This window comes from Podarcis filfolensis (genome assembly GCF_964270895.1).
Source record: "Podarcis filfolensis genome assembly, chromosome: 5".
Taxonomy (NCBI): domain Eukaryota; kingdom Metazoa; phylum Chordata; class Lepidosauria; order Squamata; family Lacertidae; genus Podarcis; species Podarcis filfolensis.
Window position 1 is genome coordinate 47,602,046 of NC_139608.1, and position 22,143 is coordinate 47,624,188.

The 22,143-nt window shown below is 43.5% G+C and overlaps 2 protein-coding genes across 4 annotated transcripts in view; one reads left to right on the top strand and one right to left on the bottom strand.

The window, feature by feature from the left end:
* Positions 1–579: 579 nt before the first annotated feature.
* On the bottom strand, positions 580–3,336 carry BBIP1 (BBSome interacting protein 1). The gene is made up of 2 exons (XM_083616670.1): positions 2,944–3,336; positions 580–1,392 (listed from the first exon to the last, which is right to left on the bottom strand). Exons 1-2 carry the CDS (start codon positions 2,981–2,983, stop codon positions 1,220–1,222), a joined length of 213 nt encoding a protein of 70 aa, XP_083472796.1. The 5' UTR covers positions 2,984–3,336; the 3' UTR covers positions 580–1,219.
* Positions 3,337–11,935: 8,599 nt separating this feature from the next.
* SHOC2 (SHOC2 leucine rich repeat scaffold protein) overlaps positions 11,936–22,143 on the top strand; it is a 51,138-nt gene continuing 40,930 nt past the window's right edge. The window contains exon 1 of one of the 3 annotated variants that reach the window (XM_083616640.1): positions 11,936–12,149. The gene's annotated coding sequence lies outside the window, so the exon portion shown is untranslated. Of the gene's footprint in view, positions 12,150–12,435; positions 13,276–22,143 lie in introns of those variants that run through there. The other 2 variants (XM_083616641.1, XM_083616642.1) reach the window with 2 other exon arrangements.

Here is a 22,143-nt window from a genome sequence, read left to right on the forward strand (position 1 = left end):
GTAATAAGCTTCAAACTAGTTTGCAGCCATGGTTAAAAGCCTTAATGTAAGAATCAACGCAGACAAAGTTGATGGAAGATTAGCTGTAAAAAAAGAGAAGTGTAGAAGGAATTTGCATACGAGTTAGTAGAAGACTGGGAATATTTTGGCTGTATCCAGCCACAGCTGGTACTGACTGGCTCAGTTAGAATGCATGCAGAGTATGTTTCCTTCTTACATGAAAAGCTATTAGACATATAAAGCAGAATTCAGAGGCAGCCCCACACCCAACAGCATGGCTCTCTGCCAGGAAATGGAATAACAGGAGCCAGCCTGTCTTTGCACGACCTTTGCCAGTCCTGAGTCCAAGGAACCTATAGCCTAAAGTTACGGTACCAGTACTTTACCTTCTAAAAGTAATCTCTGCATGTGTATGAATTAGATAGAATGGATTTTTTAAAAAAACACCTTAAATTCTCATGAACCTAGACATGTCTACATACAGAAGGGTGTGTACTGAATGTTTTCATTGTTTCATTGCTCACCTTACCAATGCAAGAGTGACAGTACAAATGAATAATTCAACACAACACAAAATAGTACTCTTTAGCATATTGGTATATTTAACAGTATAGAAACAGGTTTTATTAATAGTCTAGCGGAGAAATGTCAACATTTTAAAACCTAAACCTTGGGAAATCCAATTGCTCAGCTGATCTCTGCAGAAAGAAGCTTTGTCAGCCCAATACACTGCACTTTGCTGAGCATAGAGCTGGCAAAGCCACTTGCATTGTGGTTCCCAAGTGTTGCACAAGGGATGGGCTGGTGGGTGTGGCAACCCTCATGGCAATCATCCAGCATCATTATGATATTAGGCAACAGGCAAATTAGCTGCCACCTGTCAAGAGTTGTCCTGCAGAGGTGAATGATCTGACCTGCTGGGCCAAAAAGGTTCCCCATGCTAAGTTAAAGGTTCAGTAACATATGTAAGGCTGCTAAGTTGACCTCCGATGTGAAAAACAATACAGAAATCCTAGAGCAGGATTCTGAATGCCATTTTTTAAAAGATTACCTGGATTTAAATGACTGCATATTTGAATATATTTTAAAAGGGAGCAGTACAATTGTGAAAATCTGTAAGAATCTACAACCACTATCCTGTTCATGTGTAATGTTTTACACAGCATATCATATTGCTATATACATTGATACAGCAGTACAGAAACTCCATTTAAGTAAACTATTGAATGAATTCAGAGTTTGAACATTGCTGAGCAAGTAGTTCCTGCTGTCGAATAGTTTCCTGTGCTTCACGTTGCATTTTCTCAAGCTTTTCTAGGGTAACTGACTTTAAAGGTAGCAGCTTCGGCTTGCATAACACCATAGTAGTCACATCTTCTACTGCTAACATCCCTAAAACAAGAAAAATTGAGAAACCAAAGATAATTACAAAGCTCATAAAATATACCGTATGTTCAAGAATATATCTGCCAGTACAAACACTACAGTTCCATGTGGATGCCACCAAACCCACTTCTCTGAGTTATTCAGCTGTGAAATATGACAGCTGTGTAGAGAAGTACACATGGAAGTTTCCATTTAAGCACCTCACATTTTGGGCAGCTGCTGGTATAGTACTTGCATCAAAGCTTTTCATGTTATTGGGCCATTTGTGTACCTGTACTAAAAAAATGGAGTTCAAGTGTGATACTAGCCCCTTAGCACAAATATGCTCCAATATAAGGGTCAAAGGGCAAGCCTTGCTGAAAGAACCTAATCTATTCACCTTCTGTTAAAAATACTGAAGGGGAGATATATAATACAGGATGCAGAGCATGAAAGAGCTAAACAGGTGTAAAACTATTAATAGTTATAAAACAGGCTACTTCTATGAAGAGAAGAATAAAGGCTCCGTAATCCTCCGTAAGGAAGCATTTAGATCTCAACATTGTAACAAGGCCAGTGGTAAACTGTTACCTTGAAGTAACATGTCTGATCCTGTGCTACATATTAACAACATAATTACTTATACAGTGGTACCTCGGGTTAAGTACTTAATTCGTTCTGGAGGTCCGTTCTTAACCTGAAGCACCACTTTAGCTAATGGGGCCTCCTGCTGCTGCCACACCGCCGGAGCACGATTTCTGTTCTCATCCTGAAGCAAAGTTCTTAACCTGAAGCACTATTTCTGCGTTAGCGGAGTCTGTAACCTGAAGCGTATGTAACCCAAGGTACCACTGTATGGAAAAATCCCTGCAATATAATGTTTCTCAGACATCTGTAGATGGCCAGAGAGAACATCACATCAATTCTGAGAGTATTTCACTGCTGCTGGCGAGCTACCTGGTCCAATTTAAGGTATTGGTACTATTATACAGACATCCTAAATGCTCTAGGCACCCAAGTACTTGAAGGAACACCTTTCTCAGTAGGCCCCAATGCACATTTACAATCAGGAAGAGACGCTTTTTGCAATACCATTGCTGTGGATGCCTAGGAGGATGAGAATGCACAAGAGGGCTTCTTCTGTGTTAGCACCCCGTCTCTCCAGACAGTCCCCTTCCCTGCCCATGTTCAGATGGAATTTGAATACAGTTGTATTTATCCAGAGCTCCAGAAGGCAATAGGTACATTCAGGCACTGTGTTTTTTGTAATTGTCCTCATAAATTATAGTATCGTATACTGGCTACAGTTTCACCAAATTGCATCCTGTTTGCTGCCCTAATCACGCTGTTGGGAGAAAGTGCAGAATATAAAATCTTGCAGTGCTGATAAAGAATTTGCCAGAGACACAACCCTAAGAGTGCTGCCGACTTGTAGTGTGATAAGGTGAAACTCCATGCAACCTTTGTAACTTGGCAAAAAGAAGGGGGATCACAAGAGGTAAGCACAGGAGACACAACAACAGCCACTTGAGAAGCTTGGCAAGTGTACTTTGATAAATGCTGGGGAAAGTCACTCACCTTGCTTGGGCAGCACCTCCCGAAATTTTAATTCAGACATTCTTCTAGTGGCAGAATTGAAGAACAACCACCACCAATCTGTCTAGGATTAGAAATCATGGGATTATTGTAAAAGTCAACATTGCATTCCTATCTTCCCCTTTCCTCCTTTAGCTTAAAGCAGATAGGCAGCTGCCAAATCTGACTTCAGCTGATCCAGGATCTTCATAAGGCAGAGCTGCCCTAGAACTTGCTTAATGAATGTTAGCTCGGGCCTGTTTAAGCACCTGCTGGAGATGTTTGGGAGTAACTAAGCAACCTCGCCTTGCAAATGCAAAACCTCTCAGAAGCAACTGCACTGTAGAGGGTTGGACTAGATGGTCCTTGGGGTCCCTTCCAACTCTACACTGGGAGAAAAAGTTGCCCTGAATCTTCCATTTTAGTACTAGGGGGAATTTTAGTACTAGGAGAGGAGGAGAAAAAACTTGTTTATTTCCCCACACCACGTACGATTTTTCTACGTCCCCCATCACGTCCCGCCTTACCCACCGCCATCCCGCATTTAAAAGCCCCAAACTGAAACAGTTCCTCCTTCCTCAGCGCCCCTCCCTCCACATCCCTGCCGCCAAGATCCCTCACCTGCCTTGCCTCTCCGCTTCTATTTGCCGGGCTCAGCTGCTCAACCCGCAGCGGGGACCACCATAGCAGCCCAAAGGCACGGGAACCGCCTCAACCACCCGCGACAAACACTTCTGGTTCCGCGTCGAACTCGTGGCTCAACCGACGCACGACGGAGCACCATAGAGATCCCAAGGAAGAGCGGTTCCCTCGCTTTGGAATAAGGCATCTTCCCCGCACGCGGTGTTCAAACGGCAGCCGGACGTGAGGACTGCCTCCTTTGTCTCAAGCCTCTAGGCCAACCGCGCCTAGACGCCTTTTTTATTGGTCGAGAGGGCAGTAACGTCTTGGTTGCTACTAGCAACCAAGGGGCGGGCGGTGGTCGGTGTGATCCGCGGGGGGGGGGGAGCGGTTGTTCCAAGTGTGACGCAGGTTGCGTTCCATCGGGACCCCCCGCCCCGCCCAATTGGAGCACCAATTGATGTAAACACATATAGCTTGCAAACGGCCATCCGGGTCAGGCGTGGCTTAGTTCAGGAGAGCCTCACCCTGGCCCTACTCTCTAGCACTTGTTCCTGTTACGAGTTTTTCTAAAACGTTCCCAGAGCCCCTAAGCATGTGCAGAGCCCCTTCCGCTCTGTTTCAGGGTGCAATCGTCCGCACACTTTTCAGGGGACACTGGCTAACTTCTGAACACAGGCTTGCAGTTTTAACATGCTGCAGTGGATACACATTCCCATTCTTGCCTAACCCAAGAATTCACCTCCTACCTAGAAGCTAATGCGGAAGTAACATAGTAGACAATATTGATACTGTGGTGTTGTTGGTTTTTTTAAATAATAATAATTTTGTTTTGTCCTCTCTCTCTTAACTGCAAATTTAGTTTTATCATTTGCATTCTCAGGATTGCTTTTATTTTTTGTTGTGGTTTATATTTTTATATGCAAGCCACCTTCAGTTTTACTTTATTGTGGAAATGTGGGGTCAAATAAATAATAAATACATTGTATTTTGAGGTTAAAGGTAAAGGTAAAGGGACCCCTGACCGTTAGGTCCAGTCGCGGATGACTCTGGGATTGCAGTGCTCATCTCGCTTTACTGGCCGAGGGAGCCGGCGTACAGCTTTACGAAGCAACAAATCACAGCTATAAAAATACCCTTCATTATGTATTGGCAGTAAGTGTTCTTACTGAATGATTTCTGAATGATTTTGCAATGTTTGAATTGTTGTTATTATTTATTCAGTATCTTACCTGTGGTTCACCATTAGGTCCCAGAGTGGGTTGTGGCATACACACACACACACACACACACTGTTAAAAACAGTGGGAAAGAAATTGGTGGGAAAGAAGAAGGGAGTGGGTGCCAAAAAATAAAGTTTTTCGAAAGCAATATATTTTAACTCTGGTACGCTTGGCACTAAAAATACTGTGTAGCCCTTCCATGCAGTGGGATCACCTTTGGTTCCTCTGGCACACCTTGTTGCAAGGAAGCTCCCATCTTCAGTGCTTAATGTGGAGCTTTCTATTTCGCTGGCCCTGCATAAAATTTATAACTCAGAAAAAGGCTCTTCTGAACTGATGTACAGAGTTCATAACAAGCTGTGGACTTGTTCAAGGTCTCTCTCCCCCCCCCCCCACTTTCTATTATCTTTTCCTAGTTCAACTCATTAGTCCCAAGGCATAGTCATGTGTTTTCCCGCCTTTCATTCCCACGCATGTGGGAATCAAAGGGAGTTAATTGGTTCTGGCTGCCATGATGGCAAAATGTCTCTCCAGTAGACATGTTAACTAATAATGAGCGGTATGTCCCTTCTGGCAATTTAATCTGCCTTGATTTTAAACTAACAGTGTCAGATTACATGGGAAAAGGAGAACAAAAGACATCAACTTTTGAACTTAATTCCGTAGTAGTGGAGTTTAGTCTGCACACTTTTGCCTCTGTGTCCCTGCTCTTTCACTCCCCAAATTTTATAGAGATTTTGTTAACTTGCTTTGCAGCCTGTGGATGTGGATGTGTTTTGGAGGAGAAATATAACTCTCTGTGTGGACTTGATAGTTCAAAATGCAATTGGCTGGTTTCCATTTTCAAAACCTCTGGGAATTACTTTAGGGATTCATTATCTTTAGCCTTTAAGAGAGTTGTATTATCTTTTGTTGGGGCCTATTTTTGTTGGGGCTTGTCAGTCTACTGAAGACCTGGATCTGTATAACAAACTCGGCAACATATTCTTCTTTTGATTACCAGCCTGGCAACTACCAATGTACATTTGGGATTCTGTAAAAAACTCAGAAACCGCTTTCGCTAATGAAATGCCTTGTCGCAAAATGCTCCTAGAACAATGGGAGTTTCAAACACTGCTTCAGACAGGTGTTTATTGTGGAACTGGTGCTCCCCATGCATGGAAGTGTTGTTGTTTTTTTTGCCATACCCACACAACAGTGCCATTAAAACACCAGCCCATATCCCCCCACATTCAATCCAGATTTATCCTTTGCAGTGGAAACCCAATACCACACACACACACACACACAAACAAAAAAACCATACATTTTAATTTTTTAAAAAAACACTGTTGCCAATAACTCATTTATGATATTTCACCAGCCTGTTTAAATATTAAGCTTCCATCTGGAAGCATTCTTAGTCAAAAGCTTTTCCATAACAGCGTAAGAATGTCACAGATTTTATTAAATTAAATCGTAATATATTTGATATCAGATGTTGCCTCACCCTATGGTAAAAATATGAAATATTTAAATAATTGACCATTTGTGTTCTTTAATAATACTTCAGATCTGATAGCTGCTACCCAAGGCAGGTGATCTCACCTATCTAATGGATGCCGCAAGATTTTTAACACACCCTCTTCAAGCACTGCACTATTCAGTTCAGAAAGTTTCAGTTTTTACTCGAAAACTTTTCTGTAGAAAATGAATGACAGCCTTGTCAGTAACTTGCAAAGGGCGAGGCTGTGTTTTATTTCCTGTCTTTGTGCAGTTTGTGCCAAAGACGTTTTAAGTGGAGTTTCACAAGAAGACGAAAAATGAGTGAGCTGTGCCAGTTTGTGAGGTTTAAAATCCTCTGGCATTTATAATGTGTGTGGGCTTTTGGAAGCCTCCTTTTTGTACCTATTAAGATCATGAGGAAATTTTGCATCTGCTATATAACATGGGGCGATTTATTCTCATGGGTGCTCAAGAATATCCCTTCGCTGGAATTTTCTGAACACGTTGAAGATAACTTTTTGGTTTGTTCATATCATATGTGGTAGCATAGATGACTGGTTTCATCTAGACAGAAATCCATGTTTCCCACCATCCACATCCAATGTCCACTTCTTATTTGCCCATAATTTAAGTTCATTCACGGGAATAAGTTTGCATGTTTGTGGGTATAAACAACTCTGGTTAATTGCACAGAGAAACCAGTGCTTATGTAACATGAATGTTACATGTTAATTCCTAGTAGGTATCATGTTACCTTTTTCATTCATTTATTTAAATATATCCAGTGCTATTTTTATAGAAAAAGATGTGCTGGAGCTCAGTATGAACACCTCCCTTGTTTTCTTATAATGGCAATAGAGCCCACCTGAGAGGTGCTGAAATTGAGTTCCGGCTGAAAAAAAGCCCTAAATATATCTATGCTGCCTTTCATATGCAATAGCAAGGTGGTGTGGTGTGGTGTGGGGGGCAAGGCCAGAAGCAGTGGCAGAGGAAGAGGAAGAGGAGTGCAGGGGGAGTGCACGACCCGCGGCAGCGCGATCCTGGTGGGATGCCATCGCGGCTGCCCCCTGCCTGCGCTGGGTGCCATGCCCCTGTGGGTGGCACGGCACACCCCCGGGATGCACGCAAGCCTCACCCCCACCTGCTCTCTGCCCCCTGGTGTCGGAGCATGAAGCTCTGCCACTGGCCAGAAGTACAATGAAATTTTAACTGAGAACAACAAGGCAGCTGCTAAGTCAACAGCAAACAAGTTAAAACCCAACCAGCTTTGCTCCATTGCGCCATCCATTGTGGCCTTTTCCTACCCACCTCTCCTTCTGGGCTCTCCCATCAGAAACTGGACAAAGGGCTTCATGCACCCTTGGAATACAGGCTGCCCACCCCTGCTTTGGACAAACCTTCCACATTTTGCGGCCCAGAACTGAGTCCCACTGAATGCAGTTGGACTTCCTTTTTAGGAAGTACACCGGAGTCTTTAATCTTAGGAAGTAATAATCGAACCACCTCTCATGGAAACTAGTTACAGCATCTGGAAACTATACTTCATTATGAATCACCCTGTATTAAGCCAAGGTTTTGAGGTCAGTGTCTCTCTCCTTTCATAGGAACACGCTTAAGAACTGTGTTCAGTTCCTGAGATCCTCCTCACTGTCCTTTTGCCAACAAAGTATGGAGGTTAGGGACAAGGAAGCGGCCCCTTTTTGGAAGTGACTCCATCCTAAATTATAGAATAGCCTCCCAACAGAGGTTCATCTAGCCCTTTGCGTCTTGCTTTCTATTGGACTTGTAAGTCTTTTTAATTTCAGCTTCCTGCTTGCCCACAGTAGCCAGCCATATGCTTCCGGGAAGCGCACACAGTACCATATGAAGCCCCACCCTGAGAAACTGGTATACAATCTCAGAAGCGAAAGGATCACTTGGATTATCATGGCTAATACTCACCGATAGATGCCCTACCTTTCGAAAGCTGCTCTCTTGCTAAACAGAGAAGTTCTGGATCAATGTTGTGCCTCCTTGAAAAACATAGAGCAGTTGTTTGATTGCTCTTGAACCATCACTATTCCCTGCAAACACCCCCCCAAAAAAAAAATACAGGGAAGGGAAGTTGGTAGAAGAGACACCAGTTAGTTAAGGAAGATGTATTTTCAAATACAGCATTGAGTAATTCATGCAAATTATTAATGTGTTTATGAAGAAAGGTGCTAAGAGATGCAAATTAGCTGTGTTTCTAATAGCGTGTAGGGAGATCTTTAGGCTCATTCTTTCAAGAAGGTTAGTCATGCAGAGGACGATGCAATCACCTCTGGTCAAATGGGCAAGGCTAAATTTTGAAACGACTGGAAGACTTCAAATGTGTAGACCTCACTAACACTCTTCCCAGGAAATCATGGTCAAAAATACATTGATGCGTCAAATCCAATATATATGAAAGACTGCCCTCTTGTGGTCTCAGATATAATGACTGCTGTTCCTGAGCAGAATCATACAAGTTTTCCAACGTTTGGAAACCGTTGCCTGTTGATAAATTGGAACAACTGTAGGAATGAGCATTGGCAATCACAAGCCATACCACTGTCGTATGTTGGTAAAAGAGCAGCAGCTTTCATGCATCACAAATCAGCCCAGAGACAAACCACATTGAGCAGATTTTGTGATGCATGGAAACATCTGTTGTTTGCAGTTTGGATGGGCTGCACAGGAAGAGAGTAAGCAAGAAGAGAGAGACACCCTTGTGTGATTTAGAATACAATACTATACCTAAAATTAATCAAGCCAGGGTAGCCACAGGCCTTCTAGGGCAGCTTCTGGTTTGAAAGCACAAAACACAGTATGTGATTCTAATCGCAATATGGTAAGTGGTCCTGAAACTCTTAACAACTTGGCTGTCTGGCTGCCAACATTTGCTGTTTCAGGGCTGAAATCCAGCGGGTGAAGCATTTCCTGGCATGGAAATGAATTGATAGGAGAAACTCCACCTTGTAAACTTCTGCCTGCCAAGAGCAGGGCTATTAAGAGGAAATGAGCTCTTCAAAAAAACAAAACCACACTTGGCAGCCAGGAGACACATGACTGCATTGTATACATTTGGCTGAAGAAATTGCATTGCTAAACAGCTAGTGTCATATGAAGAAAATGGATGACTTTTCCTGTTTAAATGTTTGGAATCTTTTGGGTCTCATCAGTATTGTCCTCCCTCCCATCTCCTAGCTCTTTTTGCCTGTGTGGTGACTTACATTTCCATGATTAATTCAAGCCATTTTTTTTCCTCTTGAAAAGCACTAAACTGGGAGGTTTAGGTGGTTAATTCTATGCAGTACCTTCAGAGATGCAACAGTGAGATCAGAAATACTTTATTGGAGGCAGTTTGGGGTACATTCATGATCACAGGGTGTCCCAAGGAAACAGTCCATTTCTGCAGTGTTGTTGTGGTGGTTATGCAGGGAAGGCTACAGTTACTTTTTAAAAAGTTTTAAATTGTGCTTTAGGCTGCAGTTCTAAACACATTTACAGTACTAGGAAGTAATTTCCACTGAACATAGTGGGACTTATTTCAGGGTAAACATGTGTAGGGTTGAACTGTTAGGCATGGAGAATAGAAGAGATATAAAACATTCTCCTTGTTATTGGTTTTTAAAATTGTCACATTGTTAAACAATTAATTAAGGCTTCAATGAAATCTATGCAAAACCTAATGGTTGTTACTATTGTTGCATGGGAATTTAGTTTCAGATCTCTGCTTCTTCTTGTGAAAAATCATACCCCACATTTATTTTTTTGAAAATTTGTTTTACATAAAGCCCTCTCCGCTCAAATATTTCTACCTTGTCCTTCGTCTATGGGCCTAACTATGGTGCAAAAAAGTTGGGACAGAAAAATAGCTGTGGGGCAAAGGGTTAAGCAGTCCCATGCCCTCTTCTGCTTAAAGCTTCAGGCCACTTGGCTATAAGAAGCAGTTGGGGGAATTCACAAGTGCCTGCATGCAACATCTAGTTTGGCTGTGTAGTTAATGCTGTGGTGGTAAACCTGTGTCTGGACTGCACCACTTCACACAGCAAATGGGAGCTGATCTGATTGAAGACTCCTCCACTAAATAAATAAATAAACCTCCGAATGTAAGTAAGTAAGTAAGTAAGTAAGTAAGTAAGTACCATGTCATGGTTTGTTGTACATTGCCCTGAGTGCCTTTGGAGGCAGGAGAGCCATCCATCTGTCTGTGAATGCATGGGAAAATGATGAGGTAGCCCTGGGTTTTTCTACTCCCTTGCCCCCCCCCCATGCCTGTCATTTCATCCATCTTCTTCTCCACCTGCTCTAGTGAGTAGGAGCCCAGGCTGCAATTCCAAACAAGCTTCCAGCAAAGTAAATCCCAATGAACTAAGTAGCTTTGGACATTACAGCACTAAGATGTTTAAGTGTGCTATGTTTCCAGTGGTGGTGCTACTACACAAGATTTGGATTCATATCCTGCTTGCCATTCATTCCTACCTTCCCCTTTGGTCCTTGAAAATGGAAGCATGAGCCTCTTACCACTGTGGATGGCCAAGGGTGCTGTGAAATGCAAAGCCATTTCTCAGTCTAGTTTAAATGTTGAGTGTGTGGTGAAGCCCTTACTTGTGTGGGATTCCACGTGGCCAGTGCCATGTTTAAATCGGATCGCTGGACCCCATACTAGCATGCTCATGTAGGGGAAGGCATCTCAGTTTAGAGGTTATGCCAGCTACGTAATACCCGATATATTTGCTTTTTGTATGCCTAACATGTTGAAATTGGGCCTCTGTAGATCTCTGCAAAAATACTTCTTTGCTTTCCCTACACAATACTGTATACATTTCGTGCTTGCATTTCAGGCAGGCAGAGTGGGCAGTGCCCCACTCCCTTACTTTTCATGACACCCCGTTCCCATTTTGAGAAGACCACAGGGAGGACTTATTTGGCCCCAAACAGGGAGACGTCGGGAGTGGAGCTTGTGGAATTAAATCGAGATCCACCACTGCACAATTCTCTTTGATTTAAACATGGGCCTCCTTTGCTTCTCCCCTCTGCCCCCCAATTAACAAAATACATGCACAAGGAAGCTTCCTATGTGTTTTGGTGTCAAACTCCCACTTTTGCCTGTAAAAAAAAGTTCGCCAGGGCCTATGGTCAGGGCAATGAATTCCTGACGTTGACGACACACTAAAATGGGTGTCGGCGGGAAGACGGGATCCTGACTTGGAATTCAATCCACAAGGGAGCTTTATTTCCTTATTTGTTTTCTCCATTATCCGCCGTGATTAAAAGCCATTCGGATCCAGGTCTCAGCCCCGTCCGCGCGCTCGGCCTCGCCCAGGGGTCTCTCGCGAGCGCGCAACCGGGCGAACGGCAGCGGCGACGTCCTCGCCCTTTTGTGCGGCAAACGGACAGCCATGCCTCTTGGTACGAGGGGGAGGAGAGGGCGGCATTTTTACCCTCAGCGCGGCTGCCTACCTAGCGAGGGCAGCGGGTGCTTTATTCTGTGTCACGTTTAATAAAACCAACTTCGTTTGTTAGACTTTGGAGTCCTAACGAAAGACTTTATTTATATGCACACGCATCACGGTGTTTGCCCCGGTATCCCCTCCGCCATTAATGCATTGAGTCGTGCTCGCCCGTTGCCAATAGCAACGAAGACTCCCCCCCCCCACTCTCCCTGCCTCCGGTTAACATGGCGGCGTCCGGGCGCTGAAGCCGGCGCGCCGCTCCACCTGCCACTTTCCCTCTCTCTATGGTTACCGTGGAGGTCTGTGGGCGGGGAGTCCCGTGACGGGCCGCTCGGTGCGCGGTGACGGCGGCAGGCAGGCGGGCGGGCGAGGCGGACGGTGGAAGCGGCTGTGAGGAGGGGATGGCGGAGGAGCCTCCACGGTAAGGAAAGCTCGGGGGGCAAGAAGGCCTGAGGGCGGGGGGTGGCGTCGGTGGCAGCTATGGGGCGGCGGCAGGGGGCAGCTAGGGGGCTGCAGCTGGAATGTGGAGGGAGGGGAGGGAAGTGGGAAGGGCGGCCGTCTTGTAGGGGTAAGGGCAGCCGGGGAGGGAGGGAGGCGGGCGGCTCGAGCGGGGTATCGGGAGCTTGGGAAGGGAGGCGGGAGCCTTCGCTGGAGAGCGGGGTGGGGGAGGCGGAGGAATGCGGGAGGTCGGCGGGGCTGCAACCGAGGCGGGGGGGGTGGCTGTCGTTGGCAGCTGGGAAAGGGGAGGCGGCGGGAGGCGAAGGGGACTCTGCGCAAAGGTGAGCGCGGAGGGGAAGGGAGGGAAATGGGGCTCCGGATCGGGCAGGGGGCGCGTCTGTCGGGGGGGGGCGCAAACGAACCCGCCTTTTCAAGGGGGAAAATGGATGGGGAGGGGAAGGTTGGGCTGCAGGGGAAGGAAGGAGAGCAGCTGAAAAGGGGGAGGTTCCGAAGGCAAGGCGTGCGTGGAGAAAGGGGGCGATGGGTGCCAAGGGGGGAGAAGGAGGAGGAGGGGACGCAGTGGCAAGCCAAGGCCCCTCCTGCCTCCCTCCCAAGCAGGGGTGCTTGTTGTTGTTGTTTGCACCTGTGCAATGGAAGCCCTTGTTTAGGGGCGCAGCCCCAGCCGGTGGTGGTGGTGTTGGGGAAGGCTGCTGTGGCCCAGGGAGAAGGGCGAGGCTGCAAGGGGGACCCCTCCGGCTCGACCTCGGGCAGTGGGTGGAGTATGCAGGGGAAAGGGCTCGGGAGGTGGTTGGCGAAAGGGCGCGCGTGTGCCTGAGTCTGTGCGCGTGTGCGCCGCTGCTTTGCTGGCTGCTGCTGCTGCTGCTGCAAGGGTGTAGGTGGAGGAGCCTCTGATCCAAGGCTTGTCTAGGGCTGCTGCCTGTGCTGCTGACAGGAGGCAGGGGTTTGGGCCTAAGAGGCCACAAGGCAGAAGGAGAAACGGCAGCAGCAGCAGCAGCAGCAGAAGGTAGTCGCGAGAAGAAGCAGGAAGCCCTGAACGCACAAAGCACTGACGCCCTTTCCCAGCAGGTATAGCCAGTGTCCTCAGATGGGTGAGAGTTGGATTATTTGCTCTAAGATAAAATGTCTGGTGTCAAGAGAAAGTGTGTATATACTGTGGAGGAGTGATGTCAATTACAGAAGCAGAGATGGGCAGCATGTCTTTCACCAAGCATGAAGATCAAGGGGAAAAGTTGTTTCAGGGATTTTGACTGTAATCAGCACCACTGTTGTATTTCCATTTTTAACACTGGATGTTGATTCTGAAAAGCCCTGCTTTCCTTTCTAAAGGACGTGTATGTAATTCTTTTCCTATTTCATTGTGATTATATTTCAGTTTTCTGTATATGATTCTACTGTCTTTAATCATCTGGCTATCAAATTTAAAGGATTTGATTTTAGTGGTTGCCATTTGATAAACACTAAAGTAGTTTGAAATCTGTTTCCATTTATTACGTTGAACAAATGTGTGTGTGTGTTTGCTAACTGTATAAATACAGTTTTATTTAATGCAGCATGAGATTTCAGTGTTGGGTGTTTTGATTTTTTCAAGACTATTTTAAAAGATTTTAAAATGCATTTTTTAAAAGACAAACTTTAATTCAGCATTTTCAGTGCAACATTTCAAAATGTAGCTTAAACTGGTATGTAAAATCATTCATTTTTAGTAACTGCATATGCGCATGAAGAAATATGTTTTCACAGGCAAATAGCAATTATGGCTGAGTTTTAATTGTATATCATAGCCTGCCTTTTGGAACTATAAAATTGCTCAAACATAAGTTAAAAGAGCATTTCCCACAACTGACGCAGATTCTTAGTCATTTTCAACAGAGGTTTTTTTTTTAAAAAACCGATTGTAGCCTTAAGTTTAAAATGGGATTAAAAAATAAGGGGAAATACAATCAGCAATCATATGGGGGTGCGTCCTATTGAACCCAGTGAAGTTACTGTACTTCTGAGTAGACTTGTGTAGGATTGCACTGTAAGGCATGCTTGGCATTCTTAGAAGTTACACAATATATGCAGTCATGCTTTAAGCATAAATACTTTCTTGATCTCTGGAGTTCCACCTAGTTCTTATCAATACATTTATTCTGTTTAGTGTCATATTTTAGATAAGCTGATTTTTCAGACTCCATTACTGTTGACATGGGTTTAAATATTTAGATTGTCTCAGTGATTTATCCCAAGAGCTCTTAGCAAGTAAGATTTCCCAATAGATGGCAGCTGGATTCATTTTAGTTGGTGATAATCATCACATGTAAATTGGTTTGTTGAGCTTTGGAGTTTCTGTAGATGAAATTAACAGGCCATGGTTATTTACATATGATTTGGGGAAGCAGCAGGTTTTTGGTGGGGGGGGGGGAGGAGCTACTTTGTACTTGGAGCTCCGCTTGCAATAGCTTTAAAATGTAGAAGCATGGCTGGAATTACATGAAAGTCTGCAGGCTCCCATGCTCCCAGTAGTTTATAGATGTAGAAAGTGATTTCCTTATCTGTGCTATGGATTATGATAGAAGTAAGGTTTGTAAACAGTGCTGTCACTGTGTGTAGAGCTGCTGCTAGTTACAGTTTTTCCAGTGTTTGCAGATGTCATAGAGGGCAGGGAGAGGCTTGCACATATATTATCTTGATAGTTACAGTATAGTATCATGCTGGTTCTTGTTTTAATTGAGTGAGATGGTCAAATTTTCATTGCACAAGTGTATAATTTCTGCAACAGTTTCTGGGTATACTGATTTATGGATGTGTTCATATTTTCTGTGTGCACTCCTTCAGTTTCATTTGATGATTCTTCTAGTGAGCTCATCCATGGCAACAGTTTCATTTTGACAGATATTAATTTTGTGAGGGAATAAATTCAATATGTGCGGTGGTATTTATTTGTTTTATTAAAACAGTAATATCTTGTCCACCAAGGGTGGCTTACAGCATATATAACATTACAGTTCCATAAAACAATATCAAAAAGAAACAGGATCAGCTGTCAAAAATTCATATACATTATCATGTTTCAGTTCTAAGAAATATGTCCAAGGACTGATACGGATAAACATTCTAGATTGGATCAAAATTAATAAAGGCTTTTGTAAAATACTGTCATGAGAAGACAATTTTGCAAGAAGAATTTGAAGTGATTTTGGAATACTGTAAACACTGTAATATGCTGTGTAAGCATTGGACACAGATTAAAGGTTCAAGGCAGCTCATATATTATTTGCTGGTTTTGCCCAAGCTGTTTGTGGTAAAGTTGATCAGATAATTCTTTTCAGATGAAAGGCAATGGCAAATAGAGGTTTTCATTTATATTCACCTATATCTTTGATGGCTCACTGCTGTTCCTTTATGTATCTTTCTCCATCAAAACTTGCTCCCTGCTACTTTTATTTCCTTCTGTGTTGATTAATGTATGACAAGCCAAGCTTGTGCAAGTTCTTCCTCTTGTCACGGCCATACAACGCCTTTGTGCAGTATGAATTTTGGTGCAACCCCATCCAGGATAGCCAACTGACTAATTTTTCGGACACAGGAACCCCCCCACCCATAGTGTCTCTATCTTGCCAGGGTTCAAGCTGATCTTGTTCTTCCTCAATTCATCCAGGCATTGGTCCAGGGACTGCACAGCATCTCCTGGTTCAGATGTAATAGGGCTGAGTGTCATCAGAATACTGATGGGACCTTGCCCCAGATCTCCTGGGGTCTCATGTAGATATTAAATAGCATTGGAAATAGTACCTTGTGGCAACCCATAACACAGCTGCCGGGGCTACAAAGCACTCTGCTTATCCAGCTCTCTGGACTTGGCCCTGGAGGTAGGATTGGAATCACTGTAACACAGTGCCCCCGATTCCTGTTCCCCAGAGCAGGTCCAGGGGGATACCATGGCCAGTGTCATCAAAAGCCGAGGACAGATCACGAGGCAAGGTCAAACTTCCCTTGCTCTGCTCTTTGCAAAGGTTATCCATCAGGGAACCCATGGGCAGGCCTGAACCCAGATTGGAATGGTTCTAAATAACCTGTGCCATGCCCCACCACAATCCTCATCACCACCTTCTCCCCGAAAGGTGTGTTTTTCATTGGTAGTTCTAGTCTAAGAAATCTAGGAGTGCTGCACCACTGTTTTCTTTCAAGGCAGGGACCCTCACGCAATGCAGTGTTTTTCATGCTCTGGACCCAACCAGTCAGACCACCTCTGCTAGATTTAATGAGCCAGGAGGGACAGGGGTCAAGAGGGCATGTGATTGGATATATTGCCGCCAGCACCTTGCCCACATCAGCTGATTGCATAAGCTGAAACTGATTCCACTTGATTCTGGGACTGGGTACTTCAACCATTTAAACAGAATAAGGGACCAGAGAGGAAAAAGGAGAATAAAAGTTTGTCTGTATGAAGAAGTAGATTGTTGCCGACCTGGAGCCCTTGAGATGTTTTTGGTGGGGCTAATAGTCCAGAACATAGGGAGGGCATCAAGTTAGCAAAGGCTGACATGGAGGAATAAATGACAAACCCTGTTCAGTGTGTCAGGACCCAAACACTTGTCTCTGTGTTAGAATTGCTGTGGCTGATAGCTATATTATTATTTCTGTTTTAAAATTCCATTTTGTTGATATGGTAAGTGTCTATGAGTTGATAACATTGTTTCATTTACCTGCACTGCCTAGAGCTCAGTTTCCATTAGACACGCCTAAAGTACTCAATCTGGCTTGAAGCAGAAGTATTTTCCAGCATAACATTCTTTTCAGTGTAGTATCATTGCTATGTGTTTTTCCAATCATTATCTCATGAAGCAACTGTACTGATCTTAGGCAGTTCTGTGTTAATTGTGTAGATCTGATGTGAGGGACTGGATCTGGGGTGGGGTGGGGGCACTTACGTGTCAGATCACTGTGAAGAGGGAGCGAATTTTAAGTACATTTCTGATTCTTTCCTTTCTTCCTTTGGTCTCCCAAGATGGAACTCAAGATGGGCTGTAAAGGAAGTTGCCTTTACTTATGTTAGTTAACAGTCACATTATTTTTGAAGGCAGTGCCAAACACGATACAGTGGTACCTCGGGTTACATATGCTTCAGGTTACAGACTCCGCTAACCCAGAAATACTACCTCGGGTTAAGAACTTTGCTTCCAGATGAGAACAAAAACCGTACTCTGGCTGCGTGGCAGCAGCAGGAGGCCCCCATTAGCTAAAGTAGTGCTTCAGGTTAAGAACAGTTTCAGGTTAAGAACGGACCTCCGGAACGAATTAAGTACTTAACCTGAGGTACCACTGTAATTGCTTTTATCATTATCATGGTGTTGTTGTTTTTTATAATGTGCTTTCCCCCTCAGATTGGCATTATCTCTGAAGACAATGTGTCCATGGCCTTGTGAATATGTGTGTCCTTTCTGATGCTTGTGCAAATGACCAGTTGCCGTTTCCCAGCATACGTGTGTTCAGTGGGGTAGATGATATGCATGCAGCTTGCACACTTTCATAAATGGAACTGGCTTCTATGTGGGAAGTTTGTGCAGTCTGAGGCAGCTAAGTCCATCTCCTTTCTAACCTCATGTGGATGTCAAGAGAGACCACAAGAGAAGGGCGTGGCAGAAAGAGAAATGGGGGATGCCCTGCCCACTTTTGGCTCTGGCCACACCCACTGCTGTCCCTATCTCCACCAAACACCAGCATGCAACCCCTGACTACTTTGAGGGAATGCAGCGCTTGACAGAAAAAGGATTTCCCACTCCTGCTATAAAGGAGCAATGCCTTTTACGTGATGCAAGTAAATTTTGAAATATCTTCTGCATTTGTACTCTCATGACTTACGAAATATTGCTTGCTGCACAGCTGAGTTCATGCTTGCTGTCTAACTGTTGATGCTAAAATATACAGTATTATGTTTATGGAGATTTGCTCAGAGCTGGCAGTGTGCTTTATTAAAAGAGGATTGTGCAGGATGTTACTGCTAATAGGCAAGGTTGCTGACAGTTAGGGAGTACAGTTTCTCTTCCATATATTCCTAATCTATGGACTAGAAAGGATGGTTGGTACCATCTGGAAGGATTAAATGAAATGACCTTTTTTGATAGTCCATGACCCTAATAACATTATTATCCACAGTGGCCATCAGTGTGAGTAGCTTCCACCAACCCTGCCCTCCCTTAATTGTGTTTTCTAAAAAGACAATAATATACAATTTGTTTCATACATTAAGAGAGATCAAACTGACTGGAAAGATCAATAATTATTGAAATAATTGGTGGTGGTAGTGGTGGTGTGTGTTACTGAAAAGATACAGAATTCTGTAAATTATACTTAAGAGATATACCGGTATATCTTTCTCTCTCATTTGTCCTCATTTAGCATGCTGATACTGATCAGTGATCAATCATATCTCTATTGAGGTAACATTCTTGGTGTAAAACAATATTCCCTTCTTCCTCTATCAGCACAGTTCCTTCCAAATGCATGTGTCTTTAAACTGAGTGGTTAATACCAACTAGGTACTATTTTCTTTCCTTTTTTGTGTTAGCCTGTGCTCCTATTGTCCATGCTGGCAATCTGTAGCCTCCACTGAACCCTTCCCCCCTTAATTGTATGTATAAAAAAGGAGATGAAAACATGTAGTACTCAGATGTAAATGCAAGGTGACGAAACTAGGCAAACTGCGATTAGGCACAGCTCAAAGTGATTTCAAAATTATTTTGCGATCTAGAAGTGAATGTTTGTCACTGGCTTCTGCAATTCAGTATTTCTAAGACTGTTTAGGGTTTAGTAAAAATCCTGATCATGTGAAAAAATTGGTGTGTTTTTTCAATTTCTTTCAGAAATTATGATGGTTGTAAAACACAGAATTTATTCATGCTGAACAAGCTTAGTTTGGGAGCAGTGGAAGAAACTCATGCTTTCATAAGCAAAGAATTTGTCACTGATGACATGTCATGAAGTTTCTTCTTTTGTTTACATGGCTATTTAAAGTTGGGCCAATCACTGAAATTGCTCCTCTTGAGAATGCAGCATTAATGTTAGTTGGACTTGTACCAGCTTGCTGTTTTAAACACAAGTCTGTTGTGCTATGCCCTTTGCAATGAATGCTTGTGGAGAAATTAAAAATAACTTTGAGACTGAAAGTACTTGAAGATACATTCAGGCGACTTAAAAACAAATTTATGCAATGAAAATCATCCTGATTTGGTGATGAGAGAGAGCTAAAGCCAATTTTAGAGAGCTTTTTCTCCAGATAACTTCTTTCATATTTAGACACAGGTTATCAGTGTTCTCTTTATTTCTGATGCAAGTCTTCACATGCTCGTGCAAAGGTAGACAGAAATGCACCACCCACAAGAATGAGGTGTCAGGAGGCTCAGGATAACAGGAGTATAAAAACTTCAGGGAAATACCCCATGGTGGTTTCTCCTCTGCCCCTACCCCCCCTCCCAATATGGCCACACATTGCTGACTAACATAGACTGGGAAAAAAACAGAAAACGGAGTGGGAGGATGATGGAATGGGGCGACTGGAAAAGGAAGCCTGAGGAAGAGGCACATAGAGATAAAAAGGGAAGAGAGAACCGTCTCATTATCTTGATATATTCTAGTTAACATGATGAATCTGTTTTAAGTGTCCCTAGGGACCGAAGTGAGAATCACTGATAGGGATCCATGAATCTGAGCATGCTCAGTGGGCACAGAAAGCTACCTTGATTGAGGGTAGGGGTGGGGTGGGGAGATGAAATGAGTGGCTGCAACCTTGGTCAGAAGTGTTCTGCATTGCAACATTTTGTTGCAGAGCCCTGCTGGTAGTAATATCAAAAGACATGTGCTTTTAGGAATGGTTCATGCATTTAAACGAAAGCTTGAATTCTTGGTATATAGAATCTCCTTAGATGGTACACTCTTGGAGGATATATATTATGCAAGCATAATGATTCTGGAAAAAACTGGAGACCCCCGTTCATAAACTGAGTACTGTCTAAGGCATGTCATGTTGAAAATCTCTTCCCTCAAAGTTGTCTCAGTCATTATTGTTACATATTCTGTCTGTGGGGTTTGTCTGGCAATATAGCTCCAGCATTTATCTTAAAATATTTATATGCTTTCTGTCATGTAAAACATGCAAGTGGTGTACAATACAGTCAAGCACATGTATACAATATACTAAAAACAGCAACACAACGCAAGCAGTAGTGAGTCTTAAAATTATAGTGGCTGGCATTATGAACCATCAGATGCTGATGCAAAAAAGAACATTTTCAGCATGTGCCTATGGTTCAACAAAGTCAAGGCATACTTTATTTCAGGGGGAAGCTATTACATAGTAAGGCTGCCATCATAGAAGAGGTCCTCTTCTTGGCTTTTGCCAGCTGTTGCCAGATGCAGTTGGTTACACCAGGAGGGTCTCTGATGATGACCACAGTAGCTGGACTGGTCAGTATTGCAGAAGGCATTCACATGAATAGCCCAGCCCAAAGTTGTTTAGGCTTTGTAGGTTAATACCTGGTCTGGTAGCAAATCAGCAGCCAGTGCAGTTCTATCATTCTGCATTATCTACAGCTTCCAGAGCATACATCAAGGTGTCTAGGAATAGCCATTGCTGATGTACTAGCCAAAGCTGTTTAAAGAAACTCCTTGCTCCAGCTGTTGGGGTTCCAATAGCAGTAAATGGCTCTAAGATGGGTGGCTAACTACTGATGCTCATTCTCCCTTCCAAGAGCAGTGCTAGAAACTGGGATAGAAAAGCTATTCACCACATGTTTGCTGCCTATGTAAATTGTGTGGCCAATGTGTGTGCCTATAGAGGAAAGTTTTTGCAAGCAATCATTGATTCAGTTCCTCAATACTTTAGAGTTTACTAAAGATTCCTTGGCATGATGGTTAAAATGACTCTTACACCCTGCATACAATGTACACTCTTGGTACATAGGTTAGTTTTAGGGTCTATCAAAGTTACCACTTTTATTGCCTTTTTTTGTGTGTGCTATGAATGAAGCTCTTATGACCAAAAAGGCAATAAAAGTGATAACTTTGATATTGAATGCTTAAAGCTCCAGTGATGTAATGGTGGGCTGTGTGTGTTGGTGTTCGGGAGACTTGTGAAACTACATCGTAGCTTCTCCCAGTTATTAATAATTAAAGCAATACAAGAAGTTCACTTTACAAACTAGGTTGATGTGCCTTGACACAGTGGGTGGCAAGGAAGCAGAAGCCAAAATGTATGGCATTGCATAAATTGGAGGGCAGCTACGTGTATACTGGAAGGTCTGCCACTACATGAACACTGGAAAAAGCGGTGAATCAAGTTTTGCAGGCTGCAAGATGAATTGGTATGAGGCAGCTGACAAGTCTAATGGCTCAAGTCCCTCAGTATATGACTCTTGCTGAAATAATAGATATCCACATGCCTCAAAACATTATTTTGGATGTCTGCTATTGTTTGTGTGAAAAATTATCTTTAAGTACGTAGCAATCTGCTGCACCCAACACTTTCCTTACTCCTGCATATTGCAGCTCAGGTTATCTTGAAGGAACCAGTAAAAGTTTTTAGAACACATATTCTGGTGTTTTGGAGCCTGGTGAAATAAACAATATTCTCAGATATCATTTATGCTAAATAGTGGAGGTAAGGCTGTCTGGTTCTAGCATGAAGTCAGACCTGCACTCCTGCCTACTTCTCTGTGGCATTGCTGCTTGCTCCTCTGCTTAGAAGTCATTTTGGCATTAATGTGTGTGTGTGTGTGTGTGTGTGTGTGTGTGTGTGTGTACCTACCTATCTACCTACGTGTATTCATATGTGTCTATTTTGTGTGTGTATTAAATATAACACATCAGCTTCTGTATCCCTTCCTGTATCTTAATGTTGTACTGGAATGCAGTTGGGGATCGCCCTAGCTTTGTGTTGTATTTCCAATAATTTCAGGAGGGGAGGTACTGTTGTCTCC

Excerpts from the sequence above, each read along its gene's own strand:
- BBIP1 (XM_083616670.1), bottom strand. The coding sequence starts at position 2,983 with ATGTCTGAATTAAAATTTCGGGAGGTGCTGCCCAAGCAAG. Across the intron at positions 1,393-2,943 it reads GGAGGTGCTGCCCAAGCAAG|GGATGTTAGCAGTAGAAGAT; the intron begins GTGAGTGACTTT and ends TTCTTGTTTTAG.